Here is a 16,048-nt window from a genome sequence, read left to right on the forward strand (position 1 = left end):
AACTGTTTGTTCCAACACACGGTCCCTTATCAGCTGCCTCAGGTCTGAAACAGATATGAGCACAGCGAGGCTCAGTTAAGCCATATAACCATTGAGAACGTGCTCAGAGACACTCACATATCCAGCCATCATGACGTAAAGTGAATCTACATTTCTTACAGTAACTATTAATTGACATTGACAAATATGACACTGATGCCATAGTCCTACATAGTCTTTGGCTTAATTAGACATCTTTCTTTAATTCTGTCCATCAGGGATATGTGTAGTTGGTTTATTGTAGTAGCTGGTAGAGCTGGGAGAGGAGCAAATGAACAAAACATGCACTCTGTGAAACAGGAAATGAGCTGAGGCCTCATCTGAAAGATTTACATCCAGCTGGCACGCTGTTTCTTCATGTTTCTGTGAGGACAGACACATGTTCCTTTTTTCTCTTACCATCCCTGTGTTCAAGGTACTGGGCTGTCCTGGGATCTGTTTATGAATGGGTCCCTGCAGGTAGGATGCTGTCTGGCTGCGAATAGCTCATCTGAGGCTTTGAATATGCCTGGTCACCTGATCCGGGGCTTGGGCCCTCTGTGTGAGGATAAATATGTCATCGGGGTGCCACTGAGGCCTTTGGGGTTAGCTCTGCAATGATCCATCTGGGCCAGCTGTGTGTTTGCATGCATATGTGTCCGTGCATGTGTGCGTGCCTGCGCCGGCTGGTGGTAGATAACTGGAATGAGCCATGGTAGTAACCTCATTACTCTTTAGTGTGTGTGTGTGTGTGTCTATGTCAACGGGGCATAGCTTGAGGCCAGCCAGATGGTGATATTCCTGGCACTGTCTCAGTTAGCTAACAGCCAGGCCTTCTCAGTGAACGGCCAGCTGTCTCAGCCATGAAATCACAAAACATGATACCCATAAGGAAAAAAATCTGTTATCGTCCATCTCTGCATTCCATTAGAGTACCGGAGTGATTTTACATTGGTCACGTTAAAATAGCTGTTATCTCCAGTTGTTCTCGATGCTTACATACAGACACGGGCTGTTAAGAACATTGTGATCATTCATGAAATAGTTTCACAAAGTTTTAGATCATGAATCAATCCGTAACATGTTCTTCAAGTTCACGGACACGCAGGCAGTTTGTCCTTGTCACCGTTGAGGTGAAGGACAAACACTGGCAGCATCCAGGCTCCTGGCTTTGCTTGTTGTAGATTACAATTGAGCCACAGAGTCTGGGTAGGTTTATCACATCACCTGTCTAGACCCACTTTGCAGCTCCTTCAGAATGAGCCACTCAGACCTGGAGTTGATAAGAGACCCTGTGCCTGCCTTTTGGGCTGTCTTAGAGTCGGCACTCCGAGACCCGGCAGTGATCGGGTAAATCCAGATAAGCCACCTCAATTCACAACAGTTGTTAGTCAAGCATTCTTCTCAATCTGGCTACTTCAAAGACCTAGCCCTTGTGATAACTGTATTCAGGCTCTTGACCTCCAGTTTGCCATGTATGTAGCAGCGCCTTTGAGGTGGGGAGCAGCATCCTTTGTTTGCTAGCTGCTGACAAACTCCCACTGGAGCTGAGCATTCAGCCTCAGCCAAGCCAGACCCCGCTGCCTCCTGCGATGGAGGGAAACTTTGGCCGGCAATTGTGAGAATTTCCTGCCACAGGAAAGGAGAGAAGAGAAGGGGCGAGCTGAGTTGAAATAAGCAGAAAGAGCAGAGGAGATGAGGGCGAGAGCTGGGGAAAGGAAAGCAAAGAAAGGACCATGATGGATAATTTTAGAAGTCAAAACTACCAGGCAGTGGTTGAAGCCTTACCCTGACTGGCTGCTCACCAGTCCAGCTTTGGCCAAATTCCAGGAGAAAAGCCACTCGTGATCCAAATCTCTATTAGCATCGGCTTGACTCTTATTAGTCATGTTATCTGCCGGTAATCACGCTCATCTTTCTTTCCCAGGAGTGTGTCTCTTGCTGTGTTTGTACTACATTTGAAATGCGTTAAAATATATTTTTTAAAATGTAGCGGTCAATTCATGTTTAGTCACATATCCATCTGCCTCTCTGTCCCGCCTGACGGACATATTTCAGACATCCTGTGTGGCTCCCTCAGCAGGACCAGAAGTTCTGGTCTGGTCTGAACTCACAGTCATTTATGAATCTACCCAGCTGCTCGTTTGTCTATCTGAATGTCTCCTAGCCAACCAGACAAACATTGTAATGAGATGAACAAACAGGAAGAAAGGTTTGGTTATGTTCTGGCAGAAGGTTACCTTTTGTAGTGAAGAAACTACATGCTGCTGTCAGCTTATGTTGTGGCTATAGCTCATAGCCTGAAGTCACCTGGGTCAAAATGACAAAAGGTTGACAAGGTTTTGGACTGTGAGTGTATTTTAGACTAACTATATTCATCTGCACGTTGACTCTCTCTTTAAAAAGTTGTTACTACAAAGCTAAACATGAAGAGGAATGTGTCCAGAATGTGCTGTTCCAGAAATTACACTGCACATAAGGAAATGTGTGGTCAACTGTAATTAGTTTGCCAGGACACGCCATATTTTCTGTACTGTAGTTGGCCTTGGTGCTTGCCTGACTCCTTTCACATTTGTAAGCTGTGGTACGACAGCCAACTTGACATACGTATACAAAACATCACTGTCATTATCAAGGCGGTGAACTTCACTTTTCTACTTGTGGGTACCTCAAGAATAAAAAGAAAGGCCAAGTGTTAAGCGTTTGCTGTAAAACGCTGTCCAGTGTGGCTTTGAGGACATTTGGTAAGTACACACAATCACCGGAGCCCGTGTTTGTCTTGGCTGCCTCCCCGTCTATTATCTGGCCAGGAACAAACGAAGGCAGGGCCTTACAGCCGGGTGGTCGGCGGCCACTGCAGCGTGGCTCGGCTCTCTTCCTGTGAGGGAAGCAGGAAGAGGAAGTGAGGTAGTTCCCTGGCGAGGGCTAAGGAATTAGGGTGGACAGTGGGGAAGACAAAAAAAAGACAAATCTCAAGTTATCAAAGCAAACAAAAACGTAAAGGATTGGACAGAGTGTTATGGGGTGTCATTTTTATAACCAGAGTGCTTGGGATATTCTTGTAAACCCCTTTCATGGCTTTGTTCATCCTATTTATTTTTGAAATTCCAGATGCATACATGTTGTGCTACTGTTGTTAGGTTGTTTGTGCCAGATGCCCCATGCCCCCGACCACTTCCTGCACCAAACAAAAGATAGAAACATTTTCTAGCTTCACTCTGTGGATGAATGGAGACACAATGTGGTGCAGTGACAAATATTATTCAGTTTGATCCACCTGCGTGGTGAATGCTGTTGTCATTATTTTATTTCCTCTGCACACTGTCCACATTATGCCACTGTGAAGTAGATTTGACACACATTGTAGCCCAATGGGGTGTGTCACTGGATAGCTTCCCTCCAGAGGCACTTATTGGATCCCCTAGCCCCTTTTGGGGGCTTTGGGGGTGGAAAGCTAACCATGTGTTTGTATGTCTAATTTGCATTTCAATAGCTTTACTGTCTTTTGAGTGGTTTGTCTTTAAACATGAGGTTGGTCTTTGCAAACACATGCGGGCGTGCTTGTGCACACAATCACACACACACGCATAGATACACAAGCAAATACAAGAATCGCGTAGCGCTTGCTTTCAAGAATGTTGGTTTAATAACCCCTTGGTTCCTAAGTTCCTCTGGGATTCGCTCTGCTCCAAAAATACTGGCTCAACACACACTCAAACACACAGTGTCTGTAACACATTAGTTCACATCCACAAGGAAAAATAGAGCTCAATTGTCAAGCAAAAATAGTGTTGAAACATAGTTCTTAATGTGTTATTTGACACTTGGGTGCATGCTGGTGTCACAGTGGTTGCTTCAGCAGTGGCTGGCCCCTGCAGTGGCAGAGAGGAGACCCTGTCTTGGTCGTGTCACACCTTGTTGTTAGTGGGTTTGTCTGCCGTCTAGGCTTGTTGTTGGTATGTAAATGCTCATATATTGTTGAGCCCAGACCCTTTGCAGCAGTCTGTCTGACAGTATTTTACACATACCTTTCTTTTGTCGATATAAAGTCAGTATCAAGTCTTATTTATTTATAACTTGTTTGTCTCTGTATTATCTCCATAGGGACCACAGTACTGTAAACTTTTTAGTCATTCAGTTTAGTCAAGTTCTGTTCTACTTTTATGCTTTTGTTCTTCAGCTTCAGCTAAAAAAAATACAAGCAATTCCTTGGTGTAATTTAACCTCGAACCTGAGATGGAATTGCTTGACACCATCACTTTACTGGGTGGTTACTATTAGCTCCCTCACATAGCACCCATACTAAAAGTGTGAGGGACATAATATCTGATTGTAGAAGTAGAAATGTAAACTTTTAACAATCCTACCTGAACTTCAGACTTCACACATAGTTCTGGCATTGGTAACAGGATTACCGTTTGCAGTCTAAATGTTGTCACTTTCATCCATGGTTTGCCAGTGTCTTTTCCTGCCTTTGTTCCACTGGTTTTGTTTACAAGTGTTTCTCAAGGCTGTGCAAGATTTGTACTTGCTGTCATTCTCCTAAAGTAAAGTCAGCTCCTCAAGGCCTGGAGACATGTTTCTGTGTGTCCTCTCTTCAGACTGCTGGCTGTGGGGGTGATGGAGCAATTGGGGAGGCTGGGGTGTGGGTAACCATTTGGCATATGTCATCTAAAGGGCTTTCGCAGATAATTGGGAGACGTCCCCATGGCTCCTCTGACACACACTGGACCTCAACCTTCAGTCGTAGTACTTAGCATAACAAGCCCAAATGTCACACCTTGTGTTTAAGGGGAGTTATGGAAGAGTCTGGTTGGCAGTGTTAGAGAAGCGTTGTGAGCATGTTCAACTATAGTAAAGACACTTAAATATTATATTAAGCTTAAATCTGATATACATCAAAAACACCCTGGAAGAAGTACATTTCCTGTACTGGCATCATGAGATATTATCATCAAAAAAAAACAGAATCCAGAAAACAAATAAATGTATCTTTAAAACAGTAAAATGCTTTACTCACACAATGGTATATTCAATCTTCTGGCAAACACTTTTGTCATATGGGAAACACTAACATTTTCTATCGGAGATCTCTGTGTGAAAAAGGAAAACCACTGCCTTACCTGGATAAGCAGCTTAAGTGGCACACACTTTGCGAGTTACGGGGTTAACACAATTTGCACGAATGATGCTTTGAGCTCTAGCTTTAAGAGCATGTGAGAGGAGAGTGACCAAGTGTGAGATAGCTAATAAGGTCAAGGGGTTTGCATTTGATAAGCTGCTCGCATGTTGGAGGATTCAGTCTCAGAGTTTTGTCTTACTTTGATACTTTGACAGGATAACATTTGTCTCATTTGTTCCACTTTCTCTCGTCTGCAGAGATTGAAGCCAAAGAGGCCTGTACCTGGCTCCGGGCAGCAGGGTTCCCTCAGTATGCCCAGCTTTATGAAGGTAAGGACCCCCTGTGAAGACATCTCAGCCCACTCTCCTCCCTCAGCTGGCCATAATGAGGACAGGAAGGACAAAAAATGTTTTTAGCGATGCTGGAAAGCTACAGTTACACTGAGAATCATGGCATAATCAGACTGATTTTCCAGGTTATGATGTGACAGCTTTTGCAGCCTTAAAAAAATCAGAATTGTGAGCACACACCCCTTTGGTATGTAACAGCTGATAGTGTTTAGCTCATATAGAAAACCACTATGTCCTCTGTCAAGTACACAAAGCAACAACAGGCACACTTGCGCCTGTGCATGCATACACACCACACACATTCCTGAGGAGCAAGGGGTGTATTTTTTCTTAGCACCAGTATTTTGCTCTACTTCGGCAAGTGAAGCCACACAGACTTAAGCACACACTACTATATTACAAACATTAACTATAATGTAACCTATATGGTTACTCTTTTGAGACCAAAGGTCTTTGCTAGCTTGTTAAAACAAACATAAAGCATATTTTCTGTACCCTCTACAATGGTAAATGGTTGAGAAAGAATGTTTTACCCGACCTTTGAGTTTTAAATACACACTCACCAAAATACATCAAACATTCTTTTCCCTCCATATAGCTACTCCAACTATACCATGGGCATACCAGTTGTCCTTATGTAACTATAGGACGATGACAGCAGAACTAAGCTGCCATTGTCAACAGGTCATTGCTTGTTGCCGCTTAACCGTGAAAGGTTTCCTATTTGAACGGAAAGCTCATTGTGTTTCTGTGCAGGTGATGAGACTGTTTTCATACATGAGCAACACAAAAGTGCAAACTACAATCAATCACTGCGCAGATATTACACCCTCAGTGGTTGCTCTCTTGCAGCCATCTCCACTCCAGAGGGAATTTGTGCCAACACATGACACATTTTTCCTTGTCTTCTGTGGGACAATCTCTATTGTCTGTGCTGTCAAGACTATTGCCCCACTAAAGATAAGCAGACTGATAGGCCTGTTTCAGTACAGTAGGCTAAAGGTGCTGGCCTCCCCTGAGTAGCAATTTCTTATCATCATTGCCCCCAAGGGCTTAAATGCAAGATTCCCATTTAGGGTTGGGTCGACACATTCCAGAAAACGTCTTAGCATCCGTCCATCAATCCCTGTACCGGCATAAGGTGCGTAAAAATCGGGGTATGGTAAGGCACACTTCACCAGTGCTGTGGCCCAGTCAATAAGTGATCCTGTTAATGAGGTGGACCAGAGAGAAAGAAGGAGAAGCAGAAAAGGAAGTGGGACCTCTGAGCAGGAGTACCTATTGTCATTCTTCAATCAATCCCCTGTTCTCTCCCTCTGTGCTCCACATCCCCCCTGCCTGCCCGGTCTGAAAGCTGCAGCTGTGTTTGTTTGGTCGGCTAAGATGCTATTTCCTCTTTTAGCTTTTCATCAAGGCTGTATAGGGTGGGGTGGGCGGAGGGGGGCAGGAGAAGGTGGGACGGAAGGTCCTGGTGGGTGTTTGAGTGGGTGGGTGTTTTTGGGGGCCTAGGGGTTGTATCTTTAGTTTTATCTGAACACACTGATCCAATCAGCGGCAGGGAGATGCCCGCACTAATCTGACTCTCTCCCACTCTCTCTCTCTTTAGATGCCCAGTTCCCCATCGACATCTCTTCAGTCACCAGAGACCATGACTTCCTCGATCGGGATGCGATTGAGGCTCTCTGCAGGTGAGATTACAAGACATGCCAAGCCTTTCATGCTTCTTTTCTCTTTCTCATGCACCATTCTTGAGGGCATGACTTCAAAAGGACGCATGCTTTGAAAAGTTGCAGATGAGATGAAAGAATGTAACGATAAGCACCCTGGAGCCATACACTGTACCTTTTCCTCTCCCCATTCAGTTTTCTATGGCCATACCTTTATTTTGTTCTTTGTCTGTGGCTCATAGTGTTTACCTCAGTCATTACAGTTTTTGTATCGTCCTGGCAAGCACAATATCTCGCTTCTACCTTTCACTGCTAGATGCTACAGTCACGCAATGTACTTTACATTCAGAGTTGTTGCGGGCATAGGACATTCTACCTCATTTGCTGACAACAACTGGGGAATAAATGTTTTCAGAGCTTTGTGAGAAGTTTTGGATCTCTCTTGTGTTGGTTTGAATGGCAGGAAAAATAAAGTAGCACTGGAGTAGACTGAGTTCACATTCTAGTTGGTGCTCTTAATTAGCATATGAGGAGGATGTTAATGGCTCTTTAATGGAGTAACCTCCATCATCAAATTCCGATTCTCTGTAATAAACCACAGCAGGTGTCCCTCAATACATCTGGAAGCTATCATCTCAGTGTCTCCTCTGTTGGCAGACTTTCACCCCCCTCCACACACACACACACACACACACACACACACACACACACACACACCAAACTAACCCTCAGTTCCCATCCCTTCGTCTCTCCATTGTTACATGATCTGCTCTAAGAGCTCTCCAGAGGGTGGACCCCACCACCACCCTCTCTCCCCTCCTCCAGGTGGCTGGGGGGATAAGCTTTCTCTCCCCCCTTCCCTCCCTCCCTCCCTGCGTTTTCGTCGCCACTCCAGCAGATTTCATTCTTCTCGCTCTCTCCTTTTCTGTCTCCCTCTCATTCTCTTCCCTGCTCATGTGGGGATTATCCTTCAGCAGCTCATTAGCCAGCCTGGGTGCACTCAAACTCCCCCTGCCTTTCTCTTCCCCTCCTGTTTTTCATCTTGTTTCATCCTTTTTTCCCTTAAACATCCTCTTTGGTGATGAGTTTTAGGGAAATTCAGGGAGCTTGATTATTTTAAAGCACATTTGAAATATAATCAGTTTTGTATGTCTTTGTGTTTACAGGAGACTGAACACCCTCAATAAGTGCGCTCTAATGAGACTGGAGATATCACCACAAAGAAAACGAGTAAGTGCACATGCATACACATGAACTCCACTCCTTCCTGAAAAGCCCCTTTGCGCATCTCCTCAACCACAATTGCGTTTCCTCACCTCAACCATCAGTTCACTCTTGGCCACAGGGCAAAGCAGTGTTTTCTCTCATCTGGTTTAATGAGAAGGCACCTGTTGGGTTTATTTCTATATCAAGTGGGCTGTGCAGACCCTAGGGGGAAGGAGGATAGCTTTAATGTCTAAATGAAGGGGTTGCATTCACCAGGACCTCCCCCTACTCAAGGCGTGCTCCCCTTCTTTTTCAAATACCTCCTCATACTTCTGGCTCACCATAAAAGGAATCAGTATGCTGCTTTTGTGGACCTCTTGCATAAAATGAACCACTGTACACCTCTTGTCTGTGATTATTTTCATAAGGGTCTGTGAGTGTGTGCAGTATTGTGCGTTTTTAAGAGAAAGTCCAAAATCACACCATTTGATGTCTCTTTCAAGGAAACGGGCTTCGTAGAATGTGTTCTAATTAATTTCATGAATATTCCAGTTTTAGACCATGTTAGTTTCAAGTGAACTAGAAAGTCCAGACAGACATACACTGTCACTTTGTGACAAGAATTGCTCCTTTTGGTACAAATCAACCTTAACTCCCTAATGGCCTTAAGCGCTACATAGTAACATCCTTGTTCCGTGTGTGGTGGTATTCATTAGGATGACCCTTTCTGTGTCACCTTTCATTTCAGGAGTCAACAGAGAAGAGTAGAGTCAAAGAGGTTATTTGCCGTCTTTGCAGGACGGCAACCCCCCCCCCCCCCCTTTAGACAGCTTAGGAATGCATTGATCTCCTCATGTCTCAACATTCTCTCTCTCTTAAATCTTCATCTGCCCATCTCTCATTCTTTCTGGTTTGTTCTTTCTATCTGTCTTATTATAATAATAAATAGTGTTCATTCTGCAGGCTCCTTGTGACGTTCAGAGTGTCCACCACTGCCGTGAATGCTATGGTGGTTTGATGGTTTGAGGATAAGATATCTCCAGAATGTTGACAAAATGTCAGTGCTCTCAATGCACAACAACTGTCGTTATCTCACATTCCAACCAGCATAACTGGAGAAAAGAGCCACGATGGTTTCCAAAAATGTCACAAAAAGCTCCACTGTCCTCTTTAAATCCTTGTTTTTAATGAAAGCCTTGTATGTAGCAGGGATAGATCACCCTCTTTGTTCATTTTTATTTGAAATTACATCATTTTCCACTGCAAAACATAGAAATAATGTTGCCTGTATGTGGAGCCCATGTGAGCAGTGAAAATGGAACACTGGCACACAATGAGTGGAACATGGATTTTGTGGATTTGATCATTTTTCTACTGGAATTTATTATTCAACGTGCTAATTTCCTGGCATCTTTATAAAAGAGACTCTGATTATTTCTTAACCACCTCTCTTCATTTGCTTTCAAAGGGTTTTTTTTTTTACTTTGACAGATACAAGAAAGTTTTTGTGTTCTGGTGAATTCAGATTATAGGTAGGACTTTAGAAAGGTGAAGAGAAGGGGGAGGTAAAATTGTAGCCTGTGGTTTGGTTTTATGGGCTTTGGTCCTCCACTGTGAAGAGGTCTCCTCTGGAGTCTCCCAGCTCAGCTTGTGTGTGTGTATGTGTTTGACAGAGGTTGGGTATCTCTGTCATGGATTAGGAATAAGAATTGACTGTAGCAGTGGATCAGTGATACTGTCTCACACTCAGTGTTAAGGGTTAAAGACTGTGGGGGGAGAGGTGACCCCAGTCTGGCCGGCTGCATTGAGAGCTATGGGGGTCATAATGGAATTTCCTGAACTCCCTCCAGGGCCTGAGATAGATTAACCAAACTGGGGGAGGTGTGTACATTTTAGGAAGGTGCATGTGTGCTGTATGTGACTCAGTAATGGCCACTTTTCTCTTTGTCTTTTTGTATGTATTGTCCCTGCAGTAAGGAAGTGACTGAGACGTGTTTACTAGCTGACCGTGGATATCTTTGCCTGATCAAGTCTTATGCTTAAACACAAGGTCCCAGTTGTAGATATGTTATGCAAAACTTTTGCCCTGTAATGTCACTGTTACGTATAATTTATTTATATTATATAATTCCTTAGTAGACACTGTTATGTAAAGGTTCTTTATCATATCATCATATATCAGTATATTTAATATGATAATATATTAATATAATATACTATACAATTAAAACAATTCTAAAATAAATTCCATAACGCCAGAAAGTTTCCTGGATCAAGGTGAGGAATGTTGGAAAAGAAATGGAAAACGTAGCAGTGCATAATGTTCTCCTCTCCCTCCCTCCCTTTCTTTTTTCCTTCTCTTCTTGCTACTTCTTTCTCTCTGTCTCCCTTATCCCCTCCTTCTCCCCTATTCAAGAGCGAGGACTCTGATGAGGATGAGCCTTGTGCCATCAGTGGCCGCTGGACCTTCCAAAGGGACAGCAAGCGCTGGTCCCGTATGGAGGAGCTGGAGGTTTTCTCCACACTGTCCACAGATGCCACTCAGCCTCCATCATTTCCCAAGGACCAAGTATCCCAAAAAGGCAAGCTCGCCCTGCGCGAAGGCAACAGTTCAGAGAGTGTGCTTACTGACCTCAGTGAACAGCCTGAAGTGGGCTCCATCCACAGCAGCGGGAGTGGAGGAAGAGGAGAAGAGAAGGGCCACAGTGCCGCCCTGGTAAATGAGGCTGTTCCTGCTGGTGCCACTCGTGCCAGCTCTGTAGCTAGCATGTGTTCTTCCTCTGGTACAGGTGGGTCAGGATGCGCTAATGAAGACTCTTTGTCTGATGGGTTGCCCCCGTCACCCCTGGAGACACTCGGACAGTTCACATTTGATGTGAAAACAGGGATAGGAGGACTAGGAGGGAGTCTGGACAGAGGAGGGGGCACTGGCAAAAGCACACGCTCACGAGCAAAGAGCTTCCTGAAGAGGATGGAGAGTCTACGGCTGCGCAGCAGCACCTCCTCCAAGAGGAAGAAAAAGGGAAGCACGGGCGGAGGGAAGATAGAAATCAGTGGTCCTGTCATCAAAGAGGGTCTAGATGATGACAAGCTGAGGAGGCTCAACTGTGTGGACATCTCTAGTATCAACCTCAACCAGAACCTCAATCACCACCGCAATCCCACTCAGACTATGACACTTAACCGTAATCGCTCTGTATCCTATTCCACACAGACCAGCAATGGCAGCACTGGAAGTACTGGGAGCAGCCACTCAGAAGCCAGCAGTGGCAGTGCAGTCAGCACACCGAGCCCAGTGACTCGCGCTCGCAGTCACAGCACAGCAGCAGGCTCTAGTAAGAGAGGAGGAATGTATTTGGAGGGTTTTGATCCTTTCAGCATTCTCCAGCAAGCTTCAGATCGTCAGCCAACCTCCCAGCCCAAATCTGCCCCACCCATCCCCTGCCAAGCTAGCAATGGGATGACAGTTGATGAGCAGAACCGCAGGAACAACCGCAGCGTTCGAGACAATAGCAGACAAGCGGAGGAGGAAGACGAGGAAGAAGAAGAGGGCATGATCTTCTTCTACTTACCAGAGGGTCACAAGCCCGGAACTTTCCCCAAAGCCCTGTGTGATGGAAGTTCACGCAATAACAACGGAAATGATAATGGAAACTCTGTGATCCTCAGGGGACGGCAAAGTAGACGCCAGCGTCGTGCCTCCTCGGGTTCTGTCGACAGCCGGCTCAGTTTTTACGACAACGTCCCCTACACTGAGAGAGAGGAGGAAGGAGAGGAGGAAGAGGGGGATGAACGCAAACTGGAGGAAGTGCTACAACACGTCAGCGGCCTGCAGCGTTTCAACGCCTGGTCAGAGGCTGTGGCCGGTGAAGAGGAGGAGGAGGAAGAAGACGAAGAGGAAGAAGGAGACTCAGACTCGGCACTGGACTCAGCCTCCCCGTGCCCGTCCTCTCCTCTGCAGAACCGGCTGGAAGAGACGGAGAATGGAAGTGACCAAGACAGCACAGGAAACCCACTGGGCGAGGGAGAGGAAGGGATGAGAGAGAGAAGAGATTCTGGCGTTGGAGCTTCTCTAACCCGAACCAGCAGGTCAGTGAAGAAAATCTAAACTCCCTTCTTACTAATACAGCATAACTATTAAAGGGTCAGTTTAGCAAGAATAGCAAACATAGATTGTATTTTCTCACTTAAATCTCATAGTATGCAGCAATAGTTCCAGTTTATTTGTTCAGGTTTTCTGCAATTTCTGCCTCCAGCCTTAATATACAATGGGCATGGGTGAAATTTTGATTGTGCATTGCAAAATGATCCTCAAAAAATCAACAGCCGCAGACCACAGACCAAACTCATAGGAACTGTTTCTTGTGCAGAAATTTAATTTATGTATCCTCTTTATGTAACTTTGTTATTCAGGTGAACTGATCCTTTAAGAGAAAGTCTTCCAGAAAGCTGCTTCCAAACAAGCTCATGCTCTCAGTCTTTGTCTGCAAAACTCTTGCTAAACAATACCTTATTACAGAAAAAACTCAAAGACAACAAAACAATAGAAAGACAAAGTGAGTACCAACCCATAAGAGTTTTCCATAGAAAGTGACTAGCAAAGGATAAACAGGGGGACACGCTGAGACGCCTCTCCTTACGTAACGGTGCTGCGTACTCTGGAATGCTGCTTAGTCTCCATGGGGACTGTTTCTGTTCCTTCAGGAATCCACAGGCAGAATTACATTTGGGGGGTGTGGGTTTTTAGTCCTTAAGACAATCTCTTGATTGATGTGTACATAAATCCCTGTAATCCCTAAACTGATCACTTGGCACATACAGCTACAAATGCTGTGTGTGGCTATGTGTTATTTTCTAAGTTTAAGTGTAAACAAAAGCATGACGCAGATCCCGAGAGTTAAAACAGCTCTTTTACAATCGACATTCTTCTTCTCACGTCTCAATTTGAGCTCTCTCCTTCTCTTTCTCTGTACTCCAGACCACAGAAACTCCGCTGGCCGAGCTTCCAGAACTCCCATCGGCCCAGCTTGGCCTCCGCCCAGCTCCAGATTAGCTGCCAGTCTGTGTTACAGATGAATCTGCTCCAGAAGCTCTCCCTGCTGCAGCTCACTGCTCTGCTGGAGAAGCATACCCCTACAAACAAACATGGCTTCAGCTGGTGAGTGAACTGGAGGAAAAAATTGAAGGCTTATGTAAGGGAAATACAAACTATATTTACTGAGGAGAAGATGACTCTGTAGGGTGACACACACACACACACACAGATTTTTAAGCTTGATTTTCATGGAAAATGCCTTCTGCATCTGGCTAATTGTTCTCACAAGTGATGCCCTTGAATTTATCCATTCAGCAAGCCAACTGCTACCCCTCCATCCCACTTCGTCTCCCAATCCCTTCCATCTGCAGGTTGTTGTATAGTGTGGTGACGGCTGTCCACAGAGGTTGGGTTTCACATTCTTTTCCCAGGCCCGTAATTGCTGGGAAGGGGCGTACATTGTCTTTTTCTCAACAGGGCAATCATGGCAGTTCACACGCATGGCGTTACAAGAGCTGGAGGCTGGAGAGATCTGCTCTCAACAATTATCCCTCCAACACTACCTTCTATACCACTTCTAGAGTATTGGTGTCACCTCACTTTATATGCTGCTCGTGATTATTTAATAGCACACAATATCCAACTTGTTACTGTATCTGCTCTAGAGATTTTGCAGTCGCTCCCAGCCTTCCTTCTGCCATCTCTTTTTGACTATATTCCTGCATTTTTGTGTTTTTTAGTCCGTTAACGGGTAATTTGATAGAGAAGCCCTGAGCAAAATACAGACTTTGACTTAACTCTGTTGACCAGCAAATATATTAAACAACATTCCTCAGTCCAAATGTCAGTGAAACACAGTGAAAACATTATTGTGTAAAACAGTTGTGAAACAGTGGCCTAGAATTACCTGTTTCTTAACATCTGAAGGTTTATATAACTTTACATGGTCAGATGAGAAAAATTTACTAAAAATGGAAGATCAAATCATTTTCCTGTGTTTTTCCATTTTCCCTTTTTTCTTCTACCCAAGGCCTTTCTTGGACAGGAATAGAAGCCGTTATGACGGTCTTATAACAGACTGGGGCTCACTTTAAGACAGAGGCCACTTGTTGGCCACTGGAGGCCCACACATAATCAGAATTCCGGGGCTGGGATCATAATATGCTCCTTTTCCATTTTTCCCAAACTGTGGTTCTGAGAAGCTCTCTGAGTCTTGTGAGCAGTTCTTACAAAGACGAGCTTGTCCTGAGTCACGCAGAGGGTCTCTCTGCTAAACGCACTCGTAACCTTGCACATAGATACACAGCCATAAATCTGTGGGCGCATTCTTGTGAAATGGTCAGAGCTGCATGTTTCAACTCCGGGTTTGTGATTATACCCTTGTTGTTCACTTGCACCCAAGTGCGTGTGCACACACACTCACACACACAGTAAGAAGTAACAAATAGTGAGACAGACACTTTGTGCGGATGTATAAAGCAGTGGGATCCTCCCCTTTTGACACTCCAGCATACATCCCACTCTCCGTGTCTATTCTCCTCTCACCCTGTTCATCCACCCCCCCCCCATAAACCTGGAGACAGACTTCTGCAGCCGCTTGTTTACGTCCTGCACACACATAAAACACAACACACCCAGACAGACACGCAGTTAGACACACACACTAACCCTGTAGTAATTGAATTTGTGTCACAAAAGTTTACATTCAAATTGAACTATTGACTATTTGAAACATGTCTGAGGTTGCAATGACTTTATGTTGAGTCAAAGGTTTAAATCAGTTACTATTTTTTATTATTATTGTTATTAATACTGAATCAAATCACATTCTAGCGTATCGCTAAATACGAATTAAGACTCATGTCAGTATCCTGTGTCACAGATATTGATGAGATACTTGTTGTGTGTGTGTATGTTGTAGGGCTGTGCCAAAGTTTATGAAGCGGATCAAGGTGCGCGACTACAAAGACAGGAATGTGTTTGGTGTGCCACTACAAGTCATCGTCCAGCGGACAGGCCAGCCCCTCCCTCAGGGAATCCAGCAGGCTATGCGCTACTTGCGCAATCAGTGCCTCGACCAGGTAACATAAAGTGCACAAACAAAATGCACATATTTAGACAGATGTATACATAAACATGTGCTTACATTTAATTGCATGTGTACATGATGTGGAAAAAATTCCACCAGCCTGTCATTTAGCTCAAAGTATCATTTTCAGTTTCCACAGTGAAGAGAAAACGCTTTTTCTTTAAGGTACTAGTTACATAATATCTAAATTGTGGGGCATCTGCAATCAGTCAAATACTCATCCATGATTTGATTTTTTTTTTTTTTTTCACCGGTTGTTACATAAGACAGAGCAGTGGATTGGAAAAAGCCTGATACCCACTTAGCCAGTGTGTGTATACGGTTTCTGTCTTTCCCCCTTTTTCTCTTCTCGCTGTCACACATATCGCTGAAGCCGGGAGGCCTGGGGAGAGTCAAAGTAGGCAGCTGTTAAGTCACCTGTGTCTGTCTGTTTAATCCCACACAGTATGAATTTTTTTTCTCACAGCGCGTGTGTATATTCAGAAAGAAAAGAAAGGAGGAATGAGGAGAAAATTACTCTTAATGGAGGGCAAAACAGAAAAGAGAGCAATGGTGTTCTTT

General features: G+C 44.5%; 1 protein-coding gene across 2 annotated transcripts in view; it reads left to right on the forward strand.

The window, feature by feature from the left end:
* Positions 1 to 16,048, forward strand: part of dlc1 (DLC1 Rho GTPase activating protein) — a 76,199-nt gene that overhangs the window by 52,814 nt on the left and 7,337 nt on the right. For both annotated transcript variants that reach the window (XM_018695722.2, XM_018695724.2), the window contains 6 exons: positions 5,398 to 5,469; positions 7,097 to 7,178; positions 8,324 to 8,387; positions 10,780 to 12,452; positions 13,342 to 13,521; positions 15,320 to 15,479. In XM_018695722.2, coding sequence (XP_018551238.1) covers positions 5,398 to 5,469; positions 7,097 to 7,178; positions 8,324 to 8,387; positions 10,780 to 12,452; positions 13,342 to 13,521; positions 15,320 to 15,479 — 2,231 coding nt within the window. The remainder of the gene's footprint in view (positions 1 to 5,397; positions 5,470 to 7,096; positions 7,179 to 8,323; positions 8,388 to 10,779; positions 12,453 to 13,341; positions 13,522 to 15,319; positions 15,480 to 16,048) is intronic.

This window comes from Lates calcarifer, linkage group LG5, assembly GCF_001640805.2.
Source record: "Lates calcarifer isolate ASB-BC8 linkage group LG5, TLL_Latcal_v3, whole genome shotgun sequence".
In the NCBI taxonomy this organism is placed as follows: domain Eukaryota; kingdom Metazoa; phylum Chordata; class Actinopteri; family Centropomidae; genus Lates; species Lates calcarifer.